General features: G+C 39.9%; 2 protein-coding genes and 2 long non-coding RNA genes across 6 annotated transcripts in view; 3 read left to right on the forward strand and 1 right to left on the reverse strand.

Moving 5' to 3' along the window:
* Positions 1 to 1815: 1815 nt before the first annotated feature.
* LOC145446470 (chloride intracellular channel protein 2-like) lies at positions 1816 to 11981 on the forward strand. 2 transcript variants are annotated; one of them, XM_080324765.1, is made up of 5 exons: positions 1816 to 1970; positions 4315 to 4424; positions 5266 to 5507; positions 8461 to 8642; positions 11438 to 11981. In XM_080324765.1, exons 1-5 carry the CDS (start codon positions 1893 to 1895, stop codon positions 11603 to 11605), a joined length of 780 nt encoding a protein of 259 aa, XP_080180891.1. In that variant the 5' UTR covers positions 1816 to 1892; the 3' UTR covers positions 11606 to 11981. The 2 variants fall into 2 exon arrangements, with proteins under 2 accessions (XP_080180891.1, XP_080180892.1); XM_080324766.1 differs by lacking the exon at positions 1816 to 1970 and adding an exon at positions 3401 to 3559.
* Positions 11982 to 13720: 1739 nt separating this feature from the next.
* Positions 13721 to 16632, forward strand: LOC145446895 (uncharacterized). Its single transcript, XR_013917382.1, has 3 exons — positions 13721 to 14509; positions 14575 to 14676; positions 16184 to 16632. It is a non-coding gene; the product is annotated as an uncharacterized LOC145446895 (long non-coding RNA).
* LOC145446896 (uncharacterized) lies at positions 16379 to 17662 on the reverse strand. Its single transcript, XR_013917383.1, has 2 exons — positions 16755 to 17662; positions 16379 to 16721 (listed from the first exon to the last, which is right to left on the reverse strand). It is a non-coding gene; the product is annotated as an uncharacterized LOC145446896 (long non-coding RNA).
* A 7392-nt stretch (positions 17663 to 25054) lies between these two features.
* LOC145446757 (small conductance calcium-activated potassium channel protein 2-like) overlaps positions 25055 to 27917 on the forward strand; it is a 29675-nt gene continuing 26812 nt past the window's right edge. Inside the window, exons 1-2 of one of the 2 annotated variants that reach the window (XM_080325112.1) lie at positions 25055 to 25465; positions 26113 to 27087. In XM_080325112.1, the coding sequence (XP_080181238.1) occupies positions 25409 to 25465; positions 26113 to 27087 (1032 nt within the window). In that variant the 5' untranslated portion in view covers positions 25055 to 25408. The remainder of the gene's footprint in view (positions 25466 to 26112; positions 27088 to 27917) is intronic. The other variant, XM_080325111.1, reaches the window with a different exon arrangement.

The following is a 27917-nucleotide window of genomic DNA, read 5'->3' on the forward strand; positions in this document are numbered from 1 at the left end:
TTCTGCTACTCAAGTTGCATCAGTGATGACTGCTTGGTCATGGTCATCTTACACGGGAGGGTCATCACGTCCGATCGAACCGTGAATTATCCGCACGAACGTCCGCCTTTGCTTATGCCCATTTTCACTCAAATCTGTCCATTATCCTAGCTGTAAAAGCTGAAAAGGAGGACATTAAAGCGTCCTCGGAGGACATTCTCAAAAACCTGTAAAAAGGAGGACGTATCGTAACCCTAGGTATAGTAGGTAGGTATCCCGCCTGCCATCCGACAGTCGACGAGCATGTCCAGTGTCCACATTCAAGTCGAAATACAAGCAATTACTACTAAATAAATACAGTCCATCCTCAAGATTACCGGACCACGACTGACCTATCGATCTCGCTTCCCATGACATGCCGCTCTATTTCTTGTCTTTTTTTCTATACTATATTCTTTACTTGCATTCAGTGTGTGTGCATGCCTCCTCTTTACATCGCCCAAGGCCAAGGTGGGTGTCTGATTCCATAGACTACTCCAAGTCGCCTCGACATCTTCCTGTCTTTTCATTGTATCGCATTTTTGTGGTGTATTGAACTGATAAAATTGCTAATAAACCAATGATGATGATGATGATGATGAGGTAAGAACAGCACATGAGAGTGTGAGTCGATGTAGGTTTTTATGTCGCTCAATGATCGATGCAAGTTATTGCAAGTGGGTGTCACAGATGTTTGATTGATAGACTTAACCAAGTCGTGTTGACAGTCGACACATGACTTTTTTTTCGTTGCGTCGTGATGTGGTAGTTTTAAATGATGAAAATGATGGTGATAAATGACCCGATCGATTTGTAATATATCTCGTTTTGGTTCTTGCAAAGCCGGGTGAAAGGTCATTAAGATTCCATTAAAATAGACGAAATTTCTCAACGAAGTGGCGAATCGACGCGGCAAATACTGACTTCACTGTAATGTCATTGCCAGTGCGATTATAGATAAACTAAGTTAGTTTACCTTAGTTATCTATAGTGCGATGCTGTCGTGTTTTGTGGAAGCTCTCAGCATTATTATGATTACCAGCAGTAGTCTTTACCTGAGTATATTTGTTTTAATACTAGGTCCATGACTCATCGTGCAGATGTTATTGCACAATGAAGGAGTCATATGCTGGTATTTTGAATTCGTTAGAGCTGCAATTCATTGTTGATTTTTTTCTTAGACTTTCCGCAATAAGTTACTGAAAAATCCAATTGCAATTTTCCACTACTGATATTATAATTAGGATAACTAGTGATTGATTGATGGTTACGAATTCAAGTATATGCTGTTTAAAACAAAAGAGAGAGGACGTGATTTTTAGGTTAGGGATAGCCGGATAGGCCTGTTTGAAATCGGTGTCCTGTGCTCACATTATATTTTATTTTTTAATAAATTACTTCAAGTTGGAAAATCATCGCTGCTCACCTGATATATCAGGCAAAAAGGCCAGCGATTCCAATCAGGCGGATAGGGATGTGGTCTTGGAATTGAATGTCATGCGGATGGGATAATTGGATAAGGATAGTAGGATACCCACACCCCCTGACCTGTGTAGGGACACTCTGATTACACAGGTATTGTCGATAAGCATGGAAACACTCTTAATATGTTGTGTTCATTGAAGACATACCTCAGAGAATCAAGGCGTAAATGGTAATGTTAGCAAACTTGCTCTGGAAGAGAATGTGAATACATTTTCCAATTTGCATATCTTGTTCCAATTTGCATATCTTGATGCTGATTTTGAACTGCATTTTTTCCTGTGGTGACGCAAATTTCTTGAATAACATAATTATTTCATTCCTGGCTGATCTCTTGACAGTATTCTTAGCCTTGTAGAATAGTGTTAAGCAGCTGCTGGTAAAACGTCGCTATGTCGGATGAAGTGGGTCAAGCGGAACAGCAGCAAGCTTCTAGAAGACCACCTCCACAGATTGCGTTGTTTGTAAAGGTACGATTAGGGCTTCATGCCAATAAAGCTTGAAGCTTACATTTTAAGTGATTGGTAAAAGTATGAACCTATGCACTCTGATAGAGATCTCGTCTGATGAATCAAAGTTAACCATTGATCATCATAATTGTTAGTGTTATATAGGCCCTATCTAGTCATTTTGGAATGTTATGATATTTTAAAATATTTGTTTTAGTTGAACTGATGAACAGCTTCTTGGAGGTAGCCTACAGAACTTCAATATACAATTGAATGGTATATTCATATTGAAATGAACCCGAATATTTTCGGCCAACACTCGTCAGGGGTAATCGTCAGCAACTAGTAGAGAATTCGAAAGAACATCGTATATCAACAATCGTAACACAAAATATGACGTCACCAGCACGAAATGTCGAATACGAGAGCGTTCAATGTACTATTTATACTATTTTACTATATTTTTACTATTGTTAGTGACGATGATTAAGTTTTGTATCAGTGATGAACGTTGTTTGTTTCTAGTTACTATAGTAGGCATATAATAGTTTCTGCACCCATATCCATATTATATCATTGTGCAATGCAGCTAGAGTGATATCTTTCAAGCTATAGGCTATTGTTGTGCCATAGATTTATGAAAGCAGAGAGCTGTGGACGTTATACTCATTTCAATGACAACCCTAATTATATGATCATGTTCATGCTTGTGTAATTGAGGTCAAACCATTCGGAACATAACTGTGATTATTCCTTTTGATACTAATTGATGACTTTTGCTATGAATAGACCAAAAAAATGGCTTCATCTTTTAACTGTCTGTTGAATAGTAGGCTCATCTTGAGATTTTTTTCCTGTGGGTTAATTGGAATGGAGAAACAGCTGGCCAAAATGTGTAGCATGTCGTAATTTGGCGGCTCAAATTTGTCTCTAATCTCATTATCTACAAATATTTTAAGAATTGTACATAAAATTATGCAGTATGCAATTATTCTCATTCATAGCCTTCTCGTTTGTTAATGACTCATAGCAGCTAGAAGATTATCCTGCTTCGTTTGTAGTTCCCCTCTTCCATCTTAAATAACTACTGTTCCAATTTCCGTTTTGCTAATGCTTCCTTCATTTTATAATCTTTTGATAAATGAGATGGAGATCATCTCTATCTTTAAACAGTATGTTAGGGTGAATATCAACAACTGGTATTGTTAAAATCTCCCAATATAAAGGCTACAGTAGAATTCATTCAAATTTGAACAAAGGCTGCAGTAGGGAAAAGCTTTTGTCGAAAATCATTATTTTGAAGTACCTTTATTCCTATGCGTTATAAACATCCTGGCATTCCGCCTGCCTTGTTATTATACCCGAGGTAAGCATACAATTACCGGACACGCTCACGTAGTATCTAAAAACTCTCCAAGTAATCCAAACATTTGTAGTATAAGTAGTGCGATTGTTCTGCCTCGGGCTATCTTATTATTTGCTATGCCAAGGATAGACCTTTACCTTAATTGGCGTAGTGTTGTCATTTGGGCGTGTGCTAGATTGTGAGTTTTGCCGGTATGGAACAGACCGAACAGAAAAGGACTTATGTCATAAATTTGTATGTTAAAGTAAGTTATCTAAATCCATGTCATGTGCTACAGTATAAAAGATTATTATTTTTTCATGTTAAGCTGATTTGTTCCGTCTGTGTTTCAATTAGCGAAGCATTGAAGTTGAGGAATTAAGATAATGTAAAAATGTATATACATCGGAATACAACAATAGCCTATATAGGCATCGTGGCTTATCATTATAGGTATATAACTCATGGAAAATGTTCATTAGAACTAAAATTTGTGTGTGTCTTCATTCAAGCTGATAGGTTTCAATACAGAACTACATATGATGGTCACTGCTTTAACTAACATTAATGTAGGATTGTAGTGTAGGCATAGCTGTTACGTACCCATGTTTCACATGTTTTGATAAAGATAAGGCGGTTGATTTAGTGATTCAAATGTGAGGTAAAATCAACAGTCTCGTTCAGAAACTGAGGTATTTCCTGCCTCTTGGAAGGTATTGAACCGTGAATTACAGTTTCACAAACAATGGCCAAACGCAAAATGTTTAGTGGGAATGCAGCATTCTTGAATAACCATTTTGTCCATTTAAGAGATATTGACGTCAGTCTATTCTAACCGTCGGTATGTATGTATTGTGGTGCATACAAGCATTATTTCTAAATTTGAGCCCAGTAGCATTCTTGGGTGAAGACTACCTCCTTGCATTTCGGACGCAATTATACTATCATAGAATATTATAGCTATGCCTTATCAAAAGGCACATGACAACCATTTTCAATAAAGTACTCAACATTTTCCAGGCGGGTTCCGACAAGGAATGTATCGGATGCTGCCCATTCTCACAGCGACTTTTTATGATTTTGTGGTTGAAAGGTGTGGTGTTCAATGTTACCACCGTGGATAAAGCTACGTAAGTATATATATAGCTTACTGTATCATGCAATGACGCAAATATTTTATGCCATGGGCTGCAGCCTTACTTTTACGATATGAAACTCCAGTTTTTTCAAGGTGATTTAAATCAGTAATTACCGCTAGCACATATTATGTAAAGTTACTCCTGATAAATCACTGTCAGTATATTCTTGAATGACATTTTGTGATATGCAATATGCATGTACGTACGTGAATGATTTGCCAAGCAAACAATGGTCATATAAGACCTCTGCTATGCTTCTAAAGGGCAGGAATATTTGCAATACAATCATAAATCTATTGATCTACTTGTGTATTTCCAGTAATGTTTATCCGTCCCATCATCAGACAAACAATTCCGCGCCGGTAATTGCTTAGTTGGAGAGGTGTGGATTTTTATTCATTGACCTGACCAGTTGAACATGAAGTGAAGATACATGTGTTGAGATAATTACGTGTTTAATGTAATTCTTCACTCATATGCCGTTTCGAGATTTGTTTTGGTGCTGAACTACTAGTATTCAATATACTCTTACATATAGATTCTGTTACAGTATGTTTTACCTGACGGACATTCCATACCAAATTGGAATGTGATGATTTTAGCCTCTCAATGTCCATTTGTCATCTACGAAATATTTTCTGATCTTTGAGGCGATAGCGTTGAAATGGACCGGTAATCCTGTCACAACAATTAGTGTCAAAATGATACCTATTAGTCTTCACATGATGTCTAATTGTTGTCGCACCCTTGTGATCTTATATTCGTTAGGTGTCAAATTAGGTTGTCATTAGGCATGTTTCTATATCAGTCAAATAACTCCCAACTAATGCAGAAAACCAAAAGATTTGGCGGACATCGCTCCTGGTACAAACCCCCCGTTCTTGATTTTCAACGGGGAGGTGCTGACCGACATTCCCAAATGCGAGGAATACGTGGAGGCCGAGCTCTATCCGCCGAATTATCCGAAGCTTGCCTGCAAATATACGGAAAGCCGCACCGTCGGGAACGACATTTTCGCAAAGTTTTCTGCGTTCATCAAATTTTCCGGGGACAGACGCTCGGAACAGGCCAAAAGTACGTGTTGATGTTGTTTTCCTTTCATTTTCAATTAAATGTACCAGTACTTCTTTTATTTGTCATTTGATAAGCACAAAATAAAACCATACGATGTGTCACTTGTATATGCAATATATTGTAATTCAGTTGTATATTGAAATTCTGTACCTACAAGAAGCTCTTCAAATATGTCACTTGTGTAATTATATGCTAGTGTTGCCACTGTTTCAAATGCTAACTAATCCAGTTAGATCAGGGGTGGGCAACTTTTGAGCTTGCGGGCCGCATTCAACATCGGAATCCTTTCGCGGGCCGCACTATGTAAAATTGGGATTATAAACTCAAACGCAATAGTGGTATTTGATTATATAGTGAGGACATGTAGATAACATATATGCTTAATTGCTTATTTAAAACAATCCAAATATTGCTTTGATGATATCGTACACGCCTCAGAAACATTGGCGAGATTTCATAGTCGACCTCAAATTTGTCAAAAGACTCAAAACTATAGAGATGAAAGTCGGTTGTCCCGATTCTTAGAACACGATTGAAATTTAAACCTGTGAGCAGCGACGTGCACATAGATTTACTAATTCCACTTTAGGTTCAGCTCATGGACACACAATGCTGACAGCATCATAACCATATAAATAGCCCAATTCTACGCATACTGAGAACGAATCTACCTAAAACACGCGCGAATCGTTTTTTATAAGCACATCACTGAAATATTTCAAACTGGAGTGGCCAATCTGAAATCACACTCGTGATTTTTCAAACTGCGCGGGCCTTGAGATCAGGCTATTGCACCAGAAATTGAACATAAAAAATAATATAGGAAGTATTTACCTTAGTACAGAGGTTCTCAACGTTTTTAAGACACGCCCCCACCTTATGATGGTAAAAGATTTGGCGCCCCTCTTATCGTCATATCACCAAACTCAAAGCAAACCTAACGAATAGTTTGATGGCACGGAAGGTTACGGATGAGGATGAGAGATTTTTAAATATGAAATTCGGACTGAATACAGAGCAATAATTATGAAGGGGGTGTAAATCGCGCGGAGCGCGAAATTTTTTTTTCAGTTTAGCTCAGCTTTGCGCCTCCCTTCAGATGCTTTCACGCCCCCAAGGTGGGTGCACCCAACCAGTTTGGGAACAACTGCCTTAGAATTATTGTGGTGAAATATATAAGAAAAAGTTTAATCAAGTCCCTGCCAATTCGATTTTTAGTACGCATTTTATCAATATTTTTTAGCAACTTTCTTTAGACTCTCGCGGGCCACACAGAACGGCGTGGAGGGCCGCATGCGGCCCGCGGGCCGTAGTTTGCCCACCCCTGAGTTAGATGATCCGATTATTGAACTGTACCTTGTTGATATGAACATTTGAACAAGTACATTAAGTTGTGATTGGGTGTTGGGTCGATCTTGATATATATTTTTTCTGTGCAAAGCTATGGTGGCGACATGTTTTGATATCATTTTCAAGTATTTTAAGTTTTTTTTAAGCTTATATACTTCCCGTTATGTGTCATCCGATAACCACAAAGTGAAACCATACGCCACAGTGTGTGTGTCAGTAGTTTTAAATGTGAACATATCCTGGTAAATGGTCCGCTTATCAAACTGTGTCTGGTTGAAATGAACAAGTACGTTGAGTTATCATTGCGTTTTGGGCGGCTAACATTTTATGTGTTCAATATCTATGGTAATAACGCGTTTTATATCACTTTGAAGTATTTTACGTTTTTCAAGTGTAACATCATTTGAATTCTATTTAATCCTGCTAGATAACCCAATCATTGTACTGTGCCTTGTACTAGAACATTAGGTTGTCACTGGTTGCGGGGGGCAATATATTTTTGTGTGCAATATTTATGGTGACGAGATGTTATATCATTTTTGTTATTTGACTTTATGTGAGCACCTAGCTTTCTAGCTTCACGCCGAAGTTAGTGATATATGTGTGTGTTCATTTCCTTCACGTTTTAATCGCTCAGATCTTCTGTCCTCTCGTCCCAGAGTGAAGTGTCTTTCGAGTAATCCTTGTGTGTGTGTGTTGGTTTCTGGAACACCTTGACTTGAAATAGAAAATTGCCCTTGTTCAAACCGAGACCCTTTGATGACATCGATTTGCTTGAAGACTTCATTCAACTGAAAAGTCTAGTTTTGATTTGGAATATTTGCGGTTCACTTCTCGGGGATATGTCATTACTTGGGAACAGTGTGGAAATACCAAAAGTTTACGATTGAGTTTCCTATTAATCTTGTATTGCTTGTGTGCCTGTGTCCAATCGTTTTATTTCACAGTACTCAAGTGATATTGTATGAAAACAGCGTAGGGATAAAGATTTCATTGTCAAACTGCTCTACCAATACGGATCATCCATTCAGCTACAACGTGCTGTATCAATATTTGATTATGGGAATGTCTGCCAGTTGGTATATGATTCTATTGCCATTTGCCAGACCCGAAAATGGGTTAGACTTCGACAACGCCCCTTGATGTAAACTATGAAAGCAACGTTGTATTCGGCTGGATGTCATAATATTTAGTACCTCACTATTGGTTACCTCCTAGCATGTTTTATTGCATCAAATACGATGTCCTGTGGTTTGGCATTTTTTACATTCCCCAGAAATGCCGAGTACTACAGGCTCAAGCATGTAAGATATTACTTGACCCTTTGTTAAAGAGAAGTTATTTCAACACGAAGTCTTCATCCAGTATGCCTTATTACTGTTATTGGTTAAATTCATAACAAAAGTAATATCGAGTTGTCATGAAATCACGTATATTATTCAATTTTACGATGTTATCTCTGGTGATACAGTATTTTATTGCGCAAGCCGGTATGTTTTCTGCGAATGCTGCATGTGCAATGTGCCTACCTCTGCTTTTGTTGCCGCGATAAACCGATGCCAGCCCATTGTATTCCTTACAATGCCGTCAATCTGATTTTCAGAACTGGAGACTCGTTTGGTGGAATCCTTAAAAAAATTTGACGCGTACCTCCGAAAACCACTGGACCACGAAATTGACGCTGATTCCGAAGACAACGAGGGGGAGTCTCAGAGGAAATTCATCGACGGCAATTTTATGACGCTCGCAGATTGCAACATGTTGCCAAAGCTGAACATTATTCGGGTCAGTATAGATGAATGTAATACCTCTATATGCTATATTGTATGTGCCACCTTGATAAACAAAAGCTGACGCAACGACCTGATGAGTCAAAAGTGAGAAGTGATTTACTTTTTCCGAGACACAGGTTCTGGGTGAATCATGTTTCATTTATGATGAGGCCATAAGACACCAACCAGTTTGTTGGTATGCTAGAGATATGAAACTGTTCATTTCATAGATTTGTAATAGTGACTATGAAGTAGATATAACGTCCTTTGATATCACTCTAAACATATGTGTATTCATCCTGACTCATGACACGGCAATGATGATGTATGCGATTGCACATTTGGTGCATCTGGACTCTGGAGTTGCGGATTAAATTTGAGTCCCTCATCTCACACACGATCCGCTATCCACGTATCAGCTGTTGGAAGTTACTTACACAACCTTATTGATTAAAGTTTATAATTTGACCGTGACTTATATACCCTATCGGACTGAAGATGACAAGTTATTGGGGCAAGTTTTTGTTCCGCTAAAAAAGCTAGAAAGTCGCATTAAATTTTACGACAGTTGCATATATAATTATTTTCATTATTATTAGGATAGGAGATACTCAAAAGGTTCCATTGTATAACCTCACAGTTTAAGTCTTGCATACGTGAAATGAGAAACTACCTCAAATTTAAATTGCAGACAATTGATCAGACATCTATTCTCTTTGTTATGCAAATCAAAGAGAATAGACCCGTACTAGAAATTTTTTATAGCATGTTTATTAAATCGCTCCATTACATTTTGAGTAATATTTGATGAAAGCTGCAGTAAAAATTTGCATGAAAAATAAAAAAAAGTTGCAAAAAATGCAGTATAGAATTATTGCAAACAGCTTAAAATATCATGCGTCATAAATTCTGAGTATCTACAACAACGCCGGAAGCTGTAAAAAAGTTGCCAAAACTTGCCCTAGTCTTGATGTTCTTGTGATGTTAAATGTTGTCGTGTAAATTCCAACTGCACGCTTTCCCCATTTCGTCTTTGACGATTGTACACTGCACAGGAATCCACTTTACATACACTCTTTAATTTTTAAATGTCGGTAGCAGACATGGGGTTTATCATGAATCTTGAATGTAAACTCAATATTGCAGATGCAGGTATCTGTTCTACTGTGAAGTGTAATGATTTTCACAACCGTTTAGTCTTTCACGGAAAGTTAAAACATAAAATATTCATAAGTTTGTTACTTTAACATAAACAGCTATATGTTTAGAAATAAGCTAAGCATACAATAGTTTTTGAAGTCCTATTGAAAACCGTTTGCTATAGTTTTAGGGTGTAGACTGGAGTTTAAAAAACGGGGTTATTTTTGTCGTTGTTTACTAGGCACGTGCTTCTTTGTTTCATCGTTCACGGCCGACCGAATCAGTCATGGTTGGTGCAACGTAGAAACCAAATATTTAACCTCGGTGCAACTTTAGTGCGACCTTGTGATGTCGTCATGCAAATTTGGTCACGGTAATTGGATTCCATTATAGCAAAATAAGCAGGATCACAGCATATGAGAGCGAGGGTTCGCAAATGTTTGTAGCGTTAGGCGTGAAAATTCTGTGAAAAAATATAGTACAACTATGTAAGTATATATCAATACCAGATCTTCAATTGACATTTGGTATTCTCCAACACGACATAGTGTGATCCTTGTAAATTAAAGTATCAACCTCGCTGAATCAGCAACATCATTGTTTACCATTACAACCTTAGCGTGGCACTTGCGTCAAATTCGACGTAATATCCATATCTCGATGTATATTCAAATATACCCAGGAGGTCTCAACAACAGAGTTGTCACTCGACTTTTGTTCAATTTGATGATAGGCTACGGGCGCAAAAATAGATTTCTTGAATAGAGTAGGTAGGCGATCAATCGTCTCCTTTGCAATAGGGATTGGTGATATCTGAAATGGAATGCTGTTCTCCGCGTGTCCATTGTCCATATAGGGCTATTCCCCAGCAAATATGGTCAATATTGCAATACTTCTACAGTTCTACGTTTTCGGAGTGCGCAACTAGGTTTTGCCTTCTGCCAATAGCACTTGACCTGTTTCTTTTTGTCAAATTTTTTACAGTTTGGATTTCGAAAACTAGAAAGTATTTTTTGGATACATTTGGATAACGTCTACGACTGACATTGCGCGTGAAATAGCCCCTGTGTCACGGTAACTGAACATATTACCGCAGATTTTGTCTATTTGTATTGTCATTAGTCATTTTGAATTTGTGGCAAAATCGCACATTAACCTCTGCCATAACCTCACCTATAAGGCCCTATAGGTATCTATCTGTAACTTCTGGGGGGCTCCGCCCCCCCCCCCTTCCCCAGACCCCCTTTTTGCATCTGTTATTATTTTCTATCTGTCACCACGGCAAGGTTGGGCCAGGTGCTGGATTCGGCCATGTCCATTTTTGCATGTGTGCAAGGATAGACTCCATCAAAACTAAGTGTTTCTACCGTATGCAGAGACGTGATGATGATTGACACATCTGTACGGAATCATATTCTTGTTTGGTACATGGATTTCCATGTTTATTCGTTATTATCCTTGAAAAAAGCGCATAATCCAAATAGGGGGGGGGGCGGGCGACCGCCCACCCCAAAAGCCACCACTGGTTATACCAGTATTTCTTTACGAGTTCGGTAATTCAAAGTCTAATCTGATTTGGAAAAGATTGTGTAGCTAATTCCAATCTAATTTGGGGTAACTGTAGTTAAAATTCTAATTCTAATCTAGTTCTAAATCTAATTGATTCAGGTCGCGGCAAAGCGCGCGGCCGACTTCGAAATACCGAAGGAATTCGTGGGCATCCACAGGTACCTCGACGCCGCGGACAAGGCCGAAGAGTTCAAGCAAACCTGCCCGGAAGACGACGAGGTCTGCTGGACGTACAACATCCGCGCCCGCAAGCCCGTCAAGCATTGAACAATGGAAGCCCGCGGCTACACTCTTTCTGTAGTTCTCTCCACCGTGTATCATGATCAAATTGGTGCGGAATGGGATATGATATAATGATTGCGTCTGCGTCGCCCCTATTTCGTGCGCGTGCGATCTCGCAGTGCAGAAAACAAATATACTTCATATAGACTTTATCAAGCACGCGCCTCTTTCAAGTGAATTTGTGGATCGTGCGGTGTTGTGAATCGTGTTGGATTTTGCACCGTAATTGTGCTTACCTGAATTTGCTGAAAACTGCACCTTATAATGAAATGTTAATGTAATGTATGCTTTGATGATCTCTTGAAAATAGTTCGGTATTGAATGCCGGTTTCTGTTCTGCAAATTGGCTTTCTAGTCAGATCGTCTGGATTGTTGTGAGGCAGCGAGGGACAAGGATAGTTGCTTAGGTAAGCATACCGAGATTTGGTAGTGAGTTTTCTGTGCTTACGTAGCAAGCTCAGTTCGGATTATAAATATAAAATACCGCAAGATTGCGATTGAACTAACAAAGGAAGTGATGTAAAGCAATCAATCTGTCAAAAACACCAAGATCTCAATACAATGAAACGACTATTGGAACCGTCTTTCAATCAAACGCCTGTCGTAGCCTAGAACAACTGAAGAGTAGGGCTCTTCAAAAATGACTTTTTTTGTCAAATCGTACTGGCTACTTGATAAAATTGTTAGGTTACCTAATTTAAGCCTACACACAAAATTTGGTTCAATTCCAGCCAGTAACCGCTTTGCTACAGGAGAAGAAAGTTTCTATTTATGATATAAAAATAAATAATAAAATATTTGAAAATTTTCTGTTCACCCCATGAAAGTGTTAGGCTGTCTATAGAAACGATCCTCACCAAATTTGGTTCAATTCCAGCCAGTGGAAGCGGAGTTATTGCAGTCGAAAAATTTGGATTTTAATAAAATAGTATTTACGGTGACCGATTCTTTGTTTATTTATTATAGTTGTGCTCACCGTAAATACTATTTTATTCAAATCAAAATTTGTCGACGGCAATAACTCTGCTTCCACTGGTTGGAATTGAACCAAATTTGGTGAGGATCGTTTTTATAGATAGCCTAACACTTTCATGGGTTGAACAGAGAATTTTCAAATTTTTTATCATTTATTTTATATAATAAATAGAAACTTTCTTCTGTAGCAAAGCGGTTACTGGCTGGAATTGAACCAAATTTTGCGTGTAGGCTTAAATTAGGTAACCTAACAATTTTATCAAGTAGCCTGTACGATTTGAGAAAAAAAGTCATTTTTGAAGAGCCCTACTGAAGAGGCGTGCGCAATGAATTACAGTAGCAGAACAAACAGGACGGGCTCTGGAAGTACGGTGGCATGTGTCTGTAAACCGCAGAATACGCCAGATCGGTCCGGTAAACTCTAATTTGAGATCGGGACAAATAGTAAATACCCCGACATACGGCTGAATAGATGAAATTTGGTGATATTGCAGAGGGAAGGAATATCAAAATCAGTTGCAAAAACTCCATAGAGTTCGAAACTATATCTTCGTCTAACCTCAACGGTACAGTTTACGTATTATGATTTCTCGGATAGCTGTTAGATTTTCGTGCGGTACTCGTTATCGTCGATCCATGGAAAATGTTATCGTCCACCCAACAACATACTTCCGTATTCATAGGCTGGCTCGGTTAGCGACAGAATGAAGTAGGCCTAATCCACCCACATCCCGCTCCACATGGACATCGCATTGTAATTGGCACTTGATAATCCGCTCATATTTTAGATCATATGGGGGCGCTAAGCTGAAGCAGTGGTGTACTTTCAAGAAAGATTAGATCGCAGTGTTTTCCAAACTGGGCGCCAGCGCCTCATTGGGGGCGTTTGAGACGTGGAACGGGTACCGGTCGTAAAAGACGGTAGCCTACTGTGGAGTGGCGAGTTAGCGCAGTGGTATAATCCGCGGCTGCAACACCAATGGGTTGTGGGTTCGAGTTCGACCGAGATGGACTTGAGAATTCCTCTATGCCTAAGTTTTGGAGGTTTATCTATGCTCCTCTTCCTCGCGGCTGCAACACCAATGGGCAACAGGGGTTGAACCCGCTCAGAGGCCAAACGCCAGACGCCAAACGCCGCGCGGCGGCCGAATGTCTATACGGCGTTTGGCGTCTGGTTTTCTGAGACGCCGAGTAGCTATACGGCGTTTGGCGTCTGTTATGTTCAGACGCCGAGTAGCTATACGGCGTTTGGCGTCTGTTATGTTCAGACGCCGAGTAGCTATACGGCGTTCGGCATCTGGTATGTTGAGAATAGGGTTTTATTTGAAGGTTGACGCTTGAACAGGAGTTTTCTGCAGCTAAATCTAAGCAAAGCATGTCATATCATTGGCCAGTGGGCAAGTGATTTGATGGTTGTTTCGTGTGTACCTGTACACTGACTGTACCGTACATCGCGTGTGCTTCGGTGCTGGGTCGACACTGAAGATCTGGCTGCTTGAGAACATACACGTTTCGTATTAGACAGATCGTCAGTCACGTTACTACAGATACTGCATGATTTGTTGCTGGGAACTTAACCACCGCAAGAAGATAACAGTATGTGACGTGTAGTAACAAGATATTTTATTGTTTTCTAGTAGGCCTATAGTTAGCGATTGATTCTGGACTAGACTGAAACAGCTGCAAAATCCTTTGTATCTCCACTTCACGTATGCTGTGGTAAATCAACAGTTCACGTCACTGAGATCATATTCAAGACTCACCAAAAATTTCGTTTCCATATTACTCCGCAAAATTCTACACAACACAAGTAGCCTATACTCCAAATGATCTTCGGTTGTGAGAAGTTCAAGGTTAAAGACCAGGATTGATGTTCAAAAAGATGGATGAAATTGTGGAGTACTTGCTTTGAAGGTTTGTGATGCGTTCACGTATTGAGATTTAAGAAAATTGATTTGCAATCTACTTTCACGTAATAGGCTGCCGAACTCTACCCGACGCAAACCTGGATTTTGATCATTCTCGACGAGCTTGCGAAAGCTACCGCCAGCAGTTTCGTCAAATCTTGCTTGATGCGACGGGTATGTTAGTCAATGTTGGATTAAAACCATTTTAAATACGTAGTATGTTTTGCATGCAGATGAATAAGAATTGGGAGATTATTGCATTGAATGCAGTGGTCCAAACCCAATAAAAAAATCATGAAATGGGTAGGGGAGATGTGGTACCGATGAGACAGTGGGACCGAAAATACTTGAAAAATTATCTGAGATAATCCTATGATTACAGTACGCGAATTTGTCTACAAATGCATGCTGGCAGAATCTTTCACACTAACAAACCAGCCATTATTTTTAATGTGAAGTGTAGGGCTTGTATCAGGGTATGTAATACCACATCTTTTTTAGTTCAATACCATCCTCGAGTTGACTATTTTCAATTCAATTACAATATTTATAGGGTGGGCGGCCTATGGTATCATAACCAAATCAAGCAAAATGTTTGAATCAACTAATCACTTAACAACAGAAACATGCTTACACATATAGAGGCTGCAAATCATAGTTTCCTGTGGTGCTTTATCGCTATAACGAGGTAATTGAAAGTCAAAATGTCGATTTACGGGTAATATGTGCCAATAATTTTGTTGTTTTGGGCGTAAATCGAAACGTGATTTTACTCCAACATTTGAGTTGATATAATCAAATAATCTATTTTATTCTTGAAGGTGGTCCCAGGTCCCATGGTTGTGTCACTCGTGTGCCTTTGGACCAACCGAGTGGGGACCAATGATGCGTTCGAGCAACAAATTTTGAACGTTCCTGAATATTTTTTGACAAAGCGGATATTCATGTAAATGTCCAAGATACGTAGAGCTTGGATCAAAGTGTTGAGCCAGCAAAAGATATATTCTCGGCTGAAGATTTGAGGGCTAGAGATCATTTTGCAATTTTTGATCCATCGCAGGGTTGTAACCAAGTCACAAGGCTGCGAGTCATAAGTCAATCTCACTGTTATAGTTTTGACTCGAGTCAAGTTGAGTCATTTTCAATTTACCACCGAGTCAAGTCCGAGTCCAAGTCATCGAGCAGAGGTTCGAGTCCGACTGTCCGATTCATGGTGATATGACTCGAGTCCGAGTCCAAGTCATTGTGTTGACTGCTCACTTTCCAGTTAAGTTCATGTTAAACCCACTTTTATAACTCTATTTGGTGATATCGAATGGTTCGCATTTATATTATACTAATTTTCCTCACATTTAGCCGTTTCTGGTCGCATTTTCAAGTACCAGTACTAATAGACAAAATCCCAATAAGGTGGTTACTTTACTATTCTTCGAAATTACAATGAAATGTCGGTCTTTGCCATCTGAGTCTCGAGTCATATGACTTGAGTCCAAGTCGAGTCAATACACAGATTGACTCTAGTCGAGTCATTTCCGTATTTTGAGAAAATGGCTCGAGTCAAGTTGAGTCATCAAAATATCGTGACTCGAGTCATTACAACCCTGATCCATCGGTACCACATCTTTCCTATGCAATTACGAGATTACATTTGTCAGGTATATTGATTCTAACTTGTTTCCAGGATGCGTGTGACGGCTGTGGTCGATGGACGCACGAGCACTGTTGCCCTGGACAGCAGATACCTGATTTTTATTGCATGCTATGTACCCAGATGTAAATTCTGATGTATATATATTTATTGGGGACATTTTACTGTGGTTTCATTGCGTATTTACTAATGACTTTTACTGTGGTTTCGTTGCTTGTTTCATAATGATTTTTACTGTGGTTTCATTGCTTATATCTCGGTCACTTTTACTGTGGTTCCACTGCTGATTTCTCAATGATGTTTGCTGTGGTTCCATTGCTTATTTCTCTGTGACTTCTACTGTGGCTCCACTGCTTATTCCTTTGTGACTTTTACTGTAGTTTTGTTGCTTGTTTCTTGATAATTTTTACTGTGGTATTCGTTGCATATTTCTTATTGTGGTCTCATTACATACTGTGGTTTCATTACATACTGTATCTACAGACTTGGGTCTGAAATTCTTTGCGAGTGTACAAATAAAGGGTTGGGTTCAAGTCACTACCTTAGAGTCACGAGTCATTGCACATTTTGACTCACTCGAGTCAAGTCATTTTAGCACAGTGACTTGAGTCGAGTCAAGTCAAGTCATAAGAAAAAGGTGACTTGAGTCAAGTCATGACTCGAGTCATCCCAACACTGATATGGGGTGGTGACAGGGTTGCAACCAAGTCAATTTGACTCGAGTCATTTTCAATTCACCACCGAGTCAATTCCGAGAGCACTGGGTTGAGTCCAAGTCATGGTGTTTAATGTTCCCCCATCCAGTTCAGCTTTAGGTCACTTCTGTGGAACTCTTGGGGGTGATATCGAAGGCCTCGGATAATTCATATGTTCATTTTTTCCTGCTCTGAACATGTTTATTGTAACAGATAAAAGGCAGGTTTAGGGCCTATTTTTCATTTATCAGTCCTGATATACTATTCTTGAATAAGCCATAGAATGAGTAAATCGATTTTTAAGAAAATAACTCAGGTCAGCAAAAAAATTGTGAGTCGAGTTAGTAGTATAATGACAGGTGATCAAGTTGTAGGTCTTTTTTGAATCTGAACATACAATCATTTGGGATTCTGCCGACGCTTATTATGAAAAAAAAATGTAACAATATGCAATCTTCGGTATCATATAGTTGTGAGAACTCAATAGTCGCGCCATGAAAGGATTTAGCCTCTGCTCAGTTTACCGAGACACCAAACGCCGTATAGCTACTCGGCGTCTCAACATACCAGACGCCGAACGCCGTATAGCTACTCGGCGTCTGAACATAGCAGACGCCAAACGCCGTGTAGCTACTCGGCGTCTCAACCTAACAGACGCCAAACGCCGTATAGCTACTCGGCGTCTCACCATATCAGACGCCAAACGCCGTATAGCTACTTGGCGTCTCGGAAAACCAGACGCCAAACGCCGTATAGACATTCGGCCGCCGCTCGGCGTTTGGCGTCTGGCGTTTGGCCTCTGAGCGGGTTTAACCCCTACTCCCAATGGGTTGTGGGTTCGAGTTCGACCGAGATTGACTTGAGAATTCCTGTATACCTAAGTTTTGGAGGTTTATCTAGGCTCCTCCTCGCCACCTCATCCGCGTAAGCGGCGTCTTACAAAAAAGCCTCGAAGTGGGCCGTACTATAATCGGCAGTTACGGAATAAAAATGAAGAATGTCGGCCGGGTGTAAATGACTTTAGTAGTCGACAAACACCATGAATACCGCAAACAACAACAACGGTACTGTGGAGTGTAGAATATGTATGTAGGCTAGCTATGGAATATGTATAACTAACTAATCGGAACGTATTTATTAGTTAGCGAGATGTATTGAGCTCGAGTCTTGGACGCATACATTTCAACGAATGTAAAATGACAATAAAAAGTTTCCAGCTGCATACTGTGTAGGCCTATTGTATACTGTATAGTCCTATCCATGGATTAAATTAATCTTTTCCGTGGCAATCGATTACGAGTAAATATATGATTAGGCCTCGTAAGGTTTAGTGTTAAAGTTAAGACGGGTTTTAGGGCATGCGATTGGTGAAAGCTGTCACTAAATTGGAGTCGGACTCGGCCTTTTACTCGGAAACTCAACTTTATGTATGCGCTATCGTGACGTAAAATATATAGGACTTGACGCGACGACGAAATGAAAATGACCCGACTTAGTTGAAATGCGAAAATGAATTCTGACTCGGAAGCTCATGACTTGATTACAAACCCTAGCACGTTTTGGGGCGTGGGATGAAAATTCTATCCTTACTTTGTGCTGTGGCATAGTGTCTTCAGCGCGTCATTATCGCGCTGATGGTGCGACATCAAGGTAATAGCCGTCGGTTAGTCTGCGATAAGTATACGGCAAGTCCGTGGTCAACGGATATCCGCTTACAGTTTATACTTAACTGGCGCTTCCGCAGTAGCTGACACGAACGTCCTGTGTTCTGTGTAGTTCTTGACTGTAGTTCAATAGACACAAACAATTGCCTTTTCCAGATATATTGTACAGTAATTCGGATAGTTTTAGCAGTAAGTTTCAGCGTACATGAGTCTCATAATCTGAGTCAATCTTTGATATGCACTGGGTTATAACTATGCGATAAGTCACGTGATATAGCATTATACCATAACAGATATAGGAGAGAGAAGGGGCCAGAGCTCCACATCACCCCTTGCAAGGAGGCGTGATTAGCGACAATACAAAAGGACAGTTAGATAATACATGCATTGAATGGTAGTGAGACGATTCCGAAAATGAATTTTGCAACATAACACTGTAGTGAAGTCGTGAGGAAACGTGGTATTAAGGTCTAAACATAAATCGTTAAGTTTTGGGAAAAAGAGATGATCTTGCTTGGAAAAGGCGAAGTTTTTTGTATTAATATAAGAAACAAAGAACAACAAAGTAAATGGCGAGTTGCGTCATAACCACCGCGCCATGCGTGCGTAATGTTAATGTGTACGGCGTGGCATATTTGAAAGACGATTTTAAGGAGTCATCGGAAATCCCGCATCTGCGAGTCTGGGACGATTTGAAGTTAGAAAAGCCGAATTACCCAACTCGTTAATCGACGATTAATGGGGAATAATTTTCGGAGTTCTGAGAGGGGAATAAGACATGATGAGGTCATATTATGCGAATTTTACGCCAGAGTTGTGAGAATTCGTTAACAGCAAAATATTTTGCTTGAGAAATCGGCGTGAACAAAGCCGTGTTTGAGTCTAGTCATAACTAAAAAAAAACGAAACCAAATCCAATTAATGACGCGGGGTTGCCGACAAAGAACGGCAGTTATGATCGCCAAGCGAAATACATGCAAGCATAAAAGGGGAATAATAAAACACATTAAAATTGGCCCTCTGAGGGATAAATCAATGTCCAGCCATCCGGCATCCATGAGGGGATGTGACGATCACATGTGCCGCTAATGGCGCGAATGGGAAAGTCCGTTCGTCATGTTATAAGTCAAAGCACGAAAGTTATTTACAAAGCCGTGCGAAAAAAAAACGCCAAATTGCCGAAATATGTACAGAAGTCCATGCTCATTTCATGTATTGATAACCCTGCCAATGTAATGGCCATATGTAATCGCGTTATGACCAACCGGATTTGTAGATTTTCGATGCGCGCGAAACGGAAATGGTGCAGCATCCTTAGAACCGCACGTTTTAATCGTGAATGCGATTCATTCCGCCAGGTAGGTCGCTATTGAGATAAGCGATTCAGCGCGTCTTTTGGCATCGCGGGCAGGTAATGAGTAATGTCTTTCGTGAGCCTGAGCAGTTGGCATTCGGCAATTTGGTGCGGTCACGGGGCGTGAATACGATTTCTAGAAAGAAAGTCGGCAGCAGTATCAATGAAACCAATATAGCTCGCGTCGTAAACACGAGTAACAATAAGAACATAATAACAACAAAAGCATGCAAACAATAATAAGGCAACAATCAAGCAAGGTATGGCAGGCAGCGAAACAGATGATGGATGGCTCCTTCCTTTAAGTAGGAAACTAGTAATTCTATCCGCGGCAATCAACTCAAGTGGCGGTGGTGACGTCATCTATGTGACGTAGGCAAACACTCGTAAAAATAATGAAAAAGAAAGGCAGAAATCGAACTGGTCAGCTAAGTACATTGAAACACGTGTATTGTGGTAGCAAGTCAAATCTAGTGTTGATATAAAATCAACGGGATTAGCAATATTGACGTGATTTAATCAAGAATTTGGTCTACTAACGGACTCAAAGAAAGGGATAACAATTGCAATCAAACATCACTGCACGCCACTTACATATCGCAAGTGTAAAAACGTGCGCCCGCTACTTAAATAATTTGCTTCGAAGACTTAAACAAGGCTATGCCTTACATAAAAATGATGTATCGACCGGTAGATACATCGTACACAGTAAGTGTTAGATCAAATTTCTCCAACACTGGATAATACTATATCCAAAAACCGTATTAAATATTTTATACACTATATCAGTGTCCGGTCGTGGATCATTTCGATAAAAAGGCGTACGGGCGAGACAGGGTAAGCGGGATTCTACTTCTGCTTCGTTATGCAATAGAGTGAAAGTAAATAGAATGAGTTTTAAACTGGAGGGTTGCAAATCATAAGTTCCATGCGCATTAGAATTGCCGAATTGCGCACCAACAGTCCCCATATCTAAAAACGGTTTGGCTAGATGTCAAAGCCAACAAAAGAACAATTACTTGGACACGTAATCTCCCCATGATCACAGCATTACATACGACCCGGGGCAGAAAGCGAAGACCTATACATACCCAGTACTCCAACCGTATACCTAATTAACGAGTTCCCCAAGTAGCTCTAAAATGGGCAACGTGGTATTTAATATTAACAGATTCGTGACTATACAAACGTTTCACGGATCTAGGTGACCAGATGTCAGTAATAGGTAGCCACTAGCCATGCCGTGAAATGTAAAATGTACAATGAAAAATCAAGGAAGTAAGTAAGTAAGCAAATACGTAAGTAAGTAAGCAAGTAAGTAAGTAAGTAATATAAGTAATGAATAACTAGGATATTCCTCGCCACGTCATCTGCGTAAGCGGTGTATTACAAAAAGCTTAGAAGTGGGCCGCGCTCGAAGCTGGCAGCCACGGGATAAAAACGAAGAATATCGGCATGGTGTAAATGACTATAGTAGCCGACAAACATCATGAAAACCTCAAAACAAACAAACAAATAATGACTAATGAGTCAGAACAACGAAATGAAACAAACCAGCAAGGCTACGAGATGTAATTAAGATGACGATCATCGCTAAGTTAACGAAGCAAAAATGAAATGAAAAAGAAGCTAGTTTTATGCAAAAATGAATGACAGGTCATACTCTTGCAAATTCCGAGGCGCCGTCAAGCGTCGTCCGGAAGTAAAAGTTTTTGTGCGGGACAGTAGTCCTAAAATTTGTATTTACGTACCTTATTTAGTGCATTAGAGTAGGCGAATCGTCGGGTTAAACGATCCAGATAATTACGCGTCATGTGTTAAATGTATATCAAATTAGAATACATACAAATGCGGGATGCTGAGTTCGGAGTCAAAAAGCGCTTATTGGTAGCGTGATAGCACGCTGCGGTACGGTAATTCATACAATCTGAAGTTACGTTAGATAGCGAACTGCCTCTTGAACGTCCGAAACAGCCGAGATTGTTATCTGATTTGGTTCATCTCTAATCGTGCGCTCGCGAACGTTTGAAACAACAAAGGAAGTCAAAGGCAATTATTCAGTAGGGTAGCGATGCGATCTCAAAAATTAATTTATATACAAGCGAAGAACTAATAAATTGCATCGTCAATTCCGATTTACCGTTACCGAGAAGTATCGTACAATTTTGGCAGCAGACCGCAACGTTGTAGTTAACAAACGAATCAGTCAGAGCTATTATGAAGCTCGTTTCAATTACCGAATGAATTAGGAATACTCGTTTAGTAACATAGTCAAAAAAAATTATCAAGAAAATGCAGTAGATTATTGTAATGTAGCGTGCGAACTGTGATGTAATATTGAAATTTTCGAACAACCTATTCAAATTAACGAAGCCTAAAGTGGACGATATTCGATCAAAAGTTGCGTCTTGAAAATAACAAAAAGCGAGTCAAACAATCAAATAAGTAGGTTACGGATGGGATCACGGGTATATGCCGTGCATTCCGGGGATTTCATCGTTCACTCCGCGGGAAGCGACATCATTATCGCCGGCGTCTGCCAGATGGGCGGACCGATCAACATTTTGATTTTCGTGGTGTAAGCCTATATCGGTTTCTACATTATCATGGGTTTGGCTGAAGCCAGTAGCAGGTTCATACCCGCGGCATCTAAGATCGAAATTATGCGTTATTTTATAAGGAACAACCACATCTGATTCGCTGTTGGCTGCCATAATCACAAAAACCGCAATAAATTTACGAATATAATTGAAATATCAAAAAGCGAAATTTTATAACACGGAAAATTACGGTCAAATGTATATATGAACTGCCAGCCGACAAACAAATCCAGAAATCGTATAAAAGGGGTAAATACCGGATGTGTCTTGCAGTCCTGGTGTTGTCATGAATATTCGTATCGTTGCAAGTGAATGGCGGCAAAGAGTCTTTTCGTTTGAACTAAGTCACGTAGTCGAGAGGCACCATGCGACATCAAGGTAATAGCCGTCGGTTAGTCTGCGATAAGTATACGGCAAGTCCGTGGTCAACGGATATCCGCTTACAGTTTATACTTAACTGGCGCTTCCGCAGTAGCTGACACGAACGTCCTGTGTTCTGTGTAGTTCTTGACTGTAGTTCAATAGACACAAACAATTGCCTTTTCCAGATATATTGTACAGTAATTCGGATAGTTTTAGCAGTAAGTTTCAGCGTACATGAGTCTCATAATCTGAGTCAATCTTTGATATGCACTGGGTTATAACTATGCGATAAGTCACGTGATATAGCATTATACCATAACAGATATAGGAGAGAGAAGGGGCCAGAGCTCCACAATGGAAGGCACAAGATATAGACAAGAAAATATGAATAATGTTGGTCTAATTTACGACTGACTCAAATTTATACACATTATTATATGCTTATTGTGAAGTCGGGTCATATCTTCAAGTTGTACGGAAAACAATTCTTGATTGATTTGTTTCACCGCGAGGAGCGGCGAAGAGCGCGATGCACTCTAAAGAAACCGCCACTACATCGACGCAAAGTTCCGATTTAGGCCTGATACTTTCTCTGTATCGTATGACCTATTTGTCTGGGCTCCTATTCGCTGACCTCGTTGCGAAAGCTTTGCCCATCGCGGATGTAGTGTAGATATGTGAAACGAGAAGGCTACAATAATGTAAAACTTTGCAAACCACGAAACCACATGTTTCCAGAGAAAGTGGTGACTTTTTTAGTCGTAAAGATTCCAAAATTTCGCAGTTATATAGATATGCTTATAATTTTAACCACGTCGACGGCGACCCTATGGTTGTGTTCTCGAAAAGGAGACTATACCTTATGTATTTTTGTCCTTGATATTTTTGCGGCATATATACACCGCGGCCCATATGCACAGTACACGGTGCACTCCTAACACATGATATATGTTAGGCTTACCATATTTTGGAAATCTAAAAAGAGGACACTTTTTCAGAAATTTCAGACTTGCAAAACCGGAGAAGAATTCTCAAAAACCGGTGAATTTTTCCCACTTTGTGATCGGTTGACTAAAAAAAAGGTCATCTTTCCGCTCAGAGCTCAAAATACCGTTTTTCTCTCCACATTGCCAGGTGGATGACTAAAAAAAAGGTCATCTTTCCGCTCAGAGCTAAAATCACCGTTTTTCACTCCGAAATACCCGCCGGAGCTTCACTTCTGTGCTAATTTGCGGCATATCACTCGCAATTTACTCTAAATCTGACCTAAATTTTCAAAAAAGAGGACAGAAAATCTCAAAAAAGAGGACAAATAGGCGTCCTCCGAGGACACTTTCAAAAAAGTCAAAAAAGAGGACAAATCCTCTTAAAAGAGGACGTATGGTAAGCCTAATATATGTGCAATGTGCATATGCATACCATGAGTGTATGATGTTCATTGTGCATGTGCATTGTGCAAGTGCATATATGCTGCTAGATATGGAATGATGCAGATATGTAGTCTCGTGAGGCTTCCAAGTCTTGCACCAGCTATCCATGCCATCACGATACTGCTGAGCGCTAAGCGGGGAAATCGTGGATACCAGTGTTACTAATCAAAAGGTCTTTGGTCTGACCCGACCGGAGATTGAACCGACCATCCTACCGACCACGAAGCCGGACTCTTCACCATTACGCTAGAGAAGCCATCCTAGCCACCCAAAAATTACGGATTCCCCCTAAAAAGGTTACGAACCACTTCGCTAGATCGATAAAAGTAGCGTAAATGGTGAGTGGTGACCAATTAATGCGGGTTATATCGTATATAACTGCAACAGAGGCAATCGAATTCGTTTACTACAACAATACCAATTAGTTTATGTGAATATATGATTCCATATCTTTTGAAAATAAGTCTGCAGAAATCGATAGACGAAATGAATGTTAATCCAAATTGGGAATATCGCCGATTGAATTTCAATTAGGCGGACTATTTATGATATTCATTGTTCAATGGTTCATATTATTAGAGGGCGTCAAAAAAGTTCCGATTAAGCGAATCGCTCAGAATGAATTCATTCGCTCGATTTTCAGGAAATCCACTGCCGTGGAATGTCGTAAACAGCGTCAGAAAGTACTTTTACAACTTTGCAAGCTATAATTAGCAAAGTCCCTTTTTCACGAATATCGATTCAAACCGGGAGTCTTGTAGAAGCGTAAAAACGTAGCGAGAGCACGCAGAAAGTAGAGCGACGCGCTCAGCAGATCTATCGATTTAGCGTGAAAAAGATGAAGGGTTGCGCACAAACAGCTGTCGCGTACTTACGCCGCTGCGTCGCAGTCGGTATTGTGTCGCGGCAAAGAAAATATACCGACGTTGAGGGACGTCAGATATCACGAGAGCGAAGCATATGCTGTTTTGATTGCGTATCCCGCGAAGTTCAAGTCGCGAGATTCAATCGCAATCATGGATTGACAGCAAGCAGGTGGTTTGCAGTGTCAGTTAGCTTGCAGAAGGGATTGATTGCCGACATTGGCGAAACCCAGTAATTTTGCACAGACTAGGGGTACTGCGCAGTGTAGCAATTTGTTCCGCAACGTTTATGCTTCTCTTGTCGAACTGGATACACGAATATTTATACTACAATGTGTGGTTTCAAGTTGCAATGTGATATTATTATATGATATTATACATGTTACAATTCTGGATTGTTCTGTACCAATTAATCAAAGGCATTAATTTGTTGTTATTTGCAAGCAATTTTAGGTGCACAATATTATCGTATATTATCCCTATCACATCGTTATGGGTAGCCTACTATACATGCTCTATGCTTGATTTTATATATCCATGTCGTTCACTGATAAATCTGTTAACTGCGTACAATGTGTAACACTAGATATGCTTTGCTATCAAATACTTCAGATGGAAGCTTGCCTCAAGAGTAAACATTCTGCCCTTGGCACTCAATTGTTATGCCCATGTCATTAGTCCAAATGGCTGATCTACTCTATATTGTCATGACGTGACTTTTAAAGACAGCAAAATAATGACAGTCCTTAGATCAAATGGCTGATCTACTCTATAGTCATAACATTAGTTTTAAGGACAGAAAAATATTGCCGTTCATCGATCAGAGGGAAAACCATATTTCATTCTCAGCTGAGTGATGATACCCCTTGGGATAGGCAATACATTTGATTGGCATCGTCTTATTACTTGAATATGAATAAACAATAACGTTGACTTAATTATGTTTTCATCGGAGTCGCATATGAATTTTTTTTATATCATAACTTATTTCAGGATATCGATATTGACAGTGCAATGAATTTCAAGCATGGACAATTACTGCCAGTACAAAAAGAAGACAGTTGCACCTTTGAACTCATGGGTACGACATCAAATCAGGACGACGGCACGTTTCACAGTCTATCGCCCGACGCGAGCGTTTACTACCGCGGAAAACGCAAAAAGAACTCGCCTACTTTGGATTTTCCTTCAACGAAATCGTACGAGTACCAGCCAATGAGATATGAGAGTGAATCGACCCCTTCTCCAAACGATGTATCGTCTCGCAGTTTTTTCGACAACCAATCAACGCTGAATGACTCTCACACTTCACTAACGGACGCGTCACGGGGCGATTCTACAGTTCAGAGCGTAGAGTCTCAATTAGGACAAAGCATATTTCTAAATGTAGCTTCAACCGAAGATAAAACTCGCACTACACCCACAACAACATACAGACCACCATTCGCCAGATCGCAAAGCTCAGCCGAACCATCATTTAATCGTAATGATTCGCCGACCAAGTTATTTGCGGATGTCGCCTTCCATAGTAAAAAATACAACGGTGTTATGACAAGACAGCCTAATAAAAATGATAGAAGATCATACGAACTCAAGTCAGACACAGCGAATTTGCTTCCGTTAGTGGGGAAGACCGCGATGGCTCCAGTTTGTGCGACCTCGAAAAATATTTCCAATAAAGGCGAAATGAAACCCATCAAAGACGCGAGTGCGGGCAACGATATGCAAACCACCACGATTGTTGACTTGCCCGCGACCAGTAATCACGTAGATGGCGCTAATAGTAGTGCCACGAATGAGGATGAGACTGGAAAAAGTATGAAAGGCCCGACCGGCCTCCGACTCGGCAAAAGACGAACTCTTTTTGAGCAAAGACGGAAAATAAGCGATTATTCCCTCGTGTTTGGGCTATTTGGTATACTTTTGATGGTGATCGAGGCTGAACTAGCCGGGAACGTGCAGATGATTGTAAGTGATGCTTTGGTCGCGTTTATGAAAGCATTCCTATGTACAGTGGGGTATATCACAAAACATCGTATAATTTAGGCCTTGATTTAGATATTTGGAAGTTATGCAGAAGTGGTCAGTAACAAAGTACTTCTACTTTTTGAAGTACTTGAAGTAGATTTTTCCTGCTCACACTACTTTTTAAGTACCTGGTAGTTATGATTTTAGTCTACTTCTACTTCTACTTGACAGTTTTCAGGTTTGAAGGCAAAAATAGTCATAGAATACCTACTTACTTACTTACTTACTTGTTAACCATCACTCCTACTTCTACTTGAGTAGGAATTCCGGCATTACTTCTACTTCTACTTGAGTAGCGACGGTGACTACTTTGACCACCTCTGAAGTTATGTGATGGCATCATAATATTATTTTGAAATTCAGAATTCAAGGGACCCAGGTTTGGTCTGCATCAGGTTTGTAACCAAGTCACAAGGTTCCGAGTCACAAGTCAATCTTACTTTTATAGTTTTGACTCGAGTCAAGTCGAGTCATTTTCAATTCACCACCGAGTCAAGTCCGAGTCCAAGTCAGCTAGTAGAGGTCCGAGTCCTAGTCATAGCATTTTGACTCGAGTCCAAGTCATTATTTTCACTATCAGTTTTCAGTTCAATCCAGTTCAACCCGCTTTTTTCAATTCTGGTCGAGTGATGGGCTATTGAATGGCTCGCATTTATAATATTGTAATTCTCCTCAGACTTAACAGTTTCTGGCGCTATTTTCCAGGTATCAGGACTGATAGACGAAATACCAATAATGTAGTGACTTTACTATTCTTCGAAGTTACAATG

The sequence above is a fragment of the Botryllus schlosseri genome, chromosome 9, assembly GCF_051294905.1.
Source record: "Botryllus schlosseri isolate E-star chromosome 9, Bs_hap1, whole genome shotgun sequence".
Lineage (NCBI taxonomy): Eukaryota > Metazoa > Chordata > Ascidiacea > Stolidobranchia > Styelidae > Botryllus > Botryllus schlosseri.

What these genes read in the sequence shown, in the direction of transcription:
- LOC145446470 (XM_080324765.1), top strand. Translation starts at nt 1,893, where the DNA reads ATGTCGGATGAAGTGGGTCAAGCGGAACAGCAGCAAGCTTCTAGAAGA. An exon ending in AGATTGCGTTGTTTGTAAAG is followed by an intron (nt 1,971 to 4,314) that starts GTACGATTAGGG and finishes AACATTTTCCAG; the next exon opens with GCGGGTTCCGACAAGGAATG. An exon ending in CAAAGCTGAACATTATTCGG is followed by an intron (nt 8,643 to 11,437) that starts GTCAGTATAGAT and finishes TAATTGATTCAG; the next exon opens with GTCGCGGCAAAGCGCGCGGC.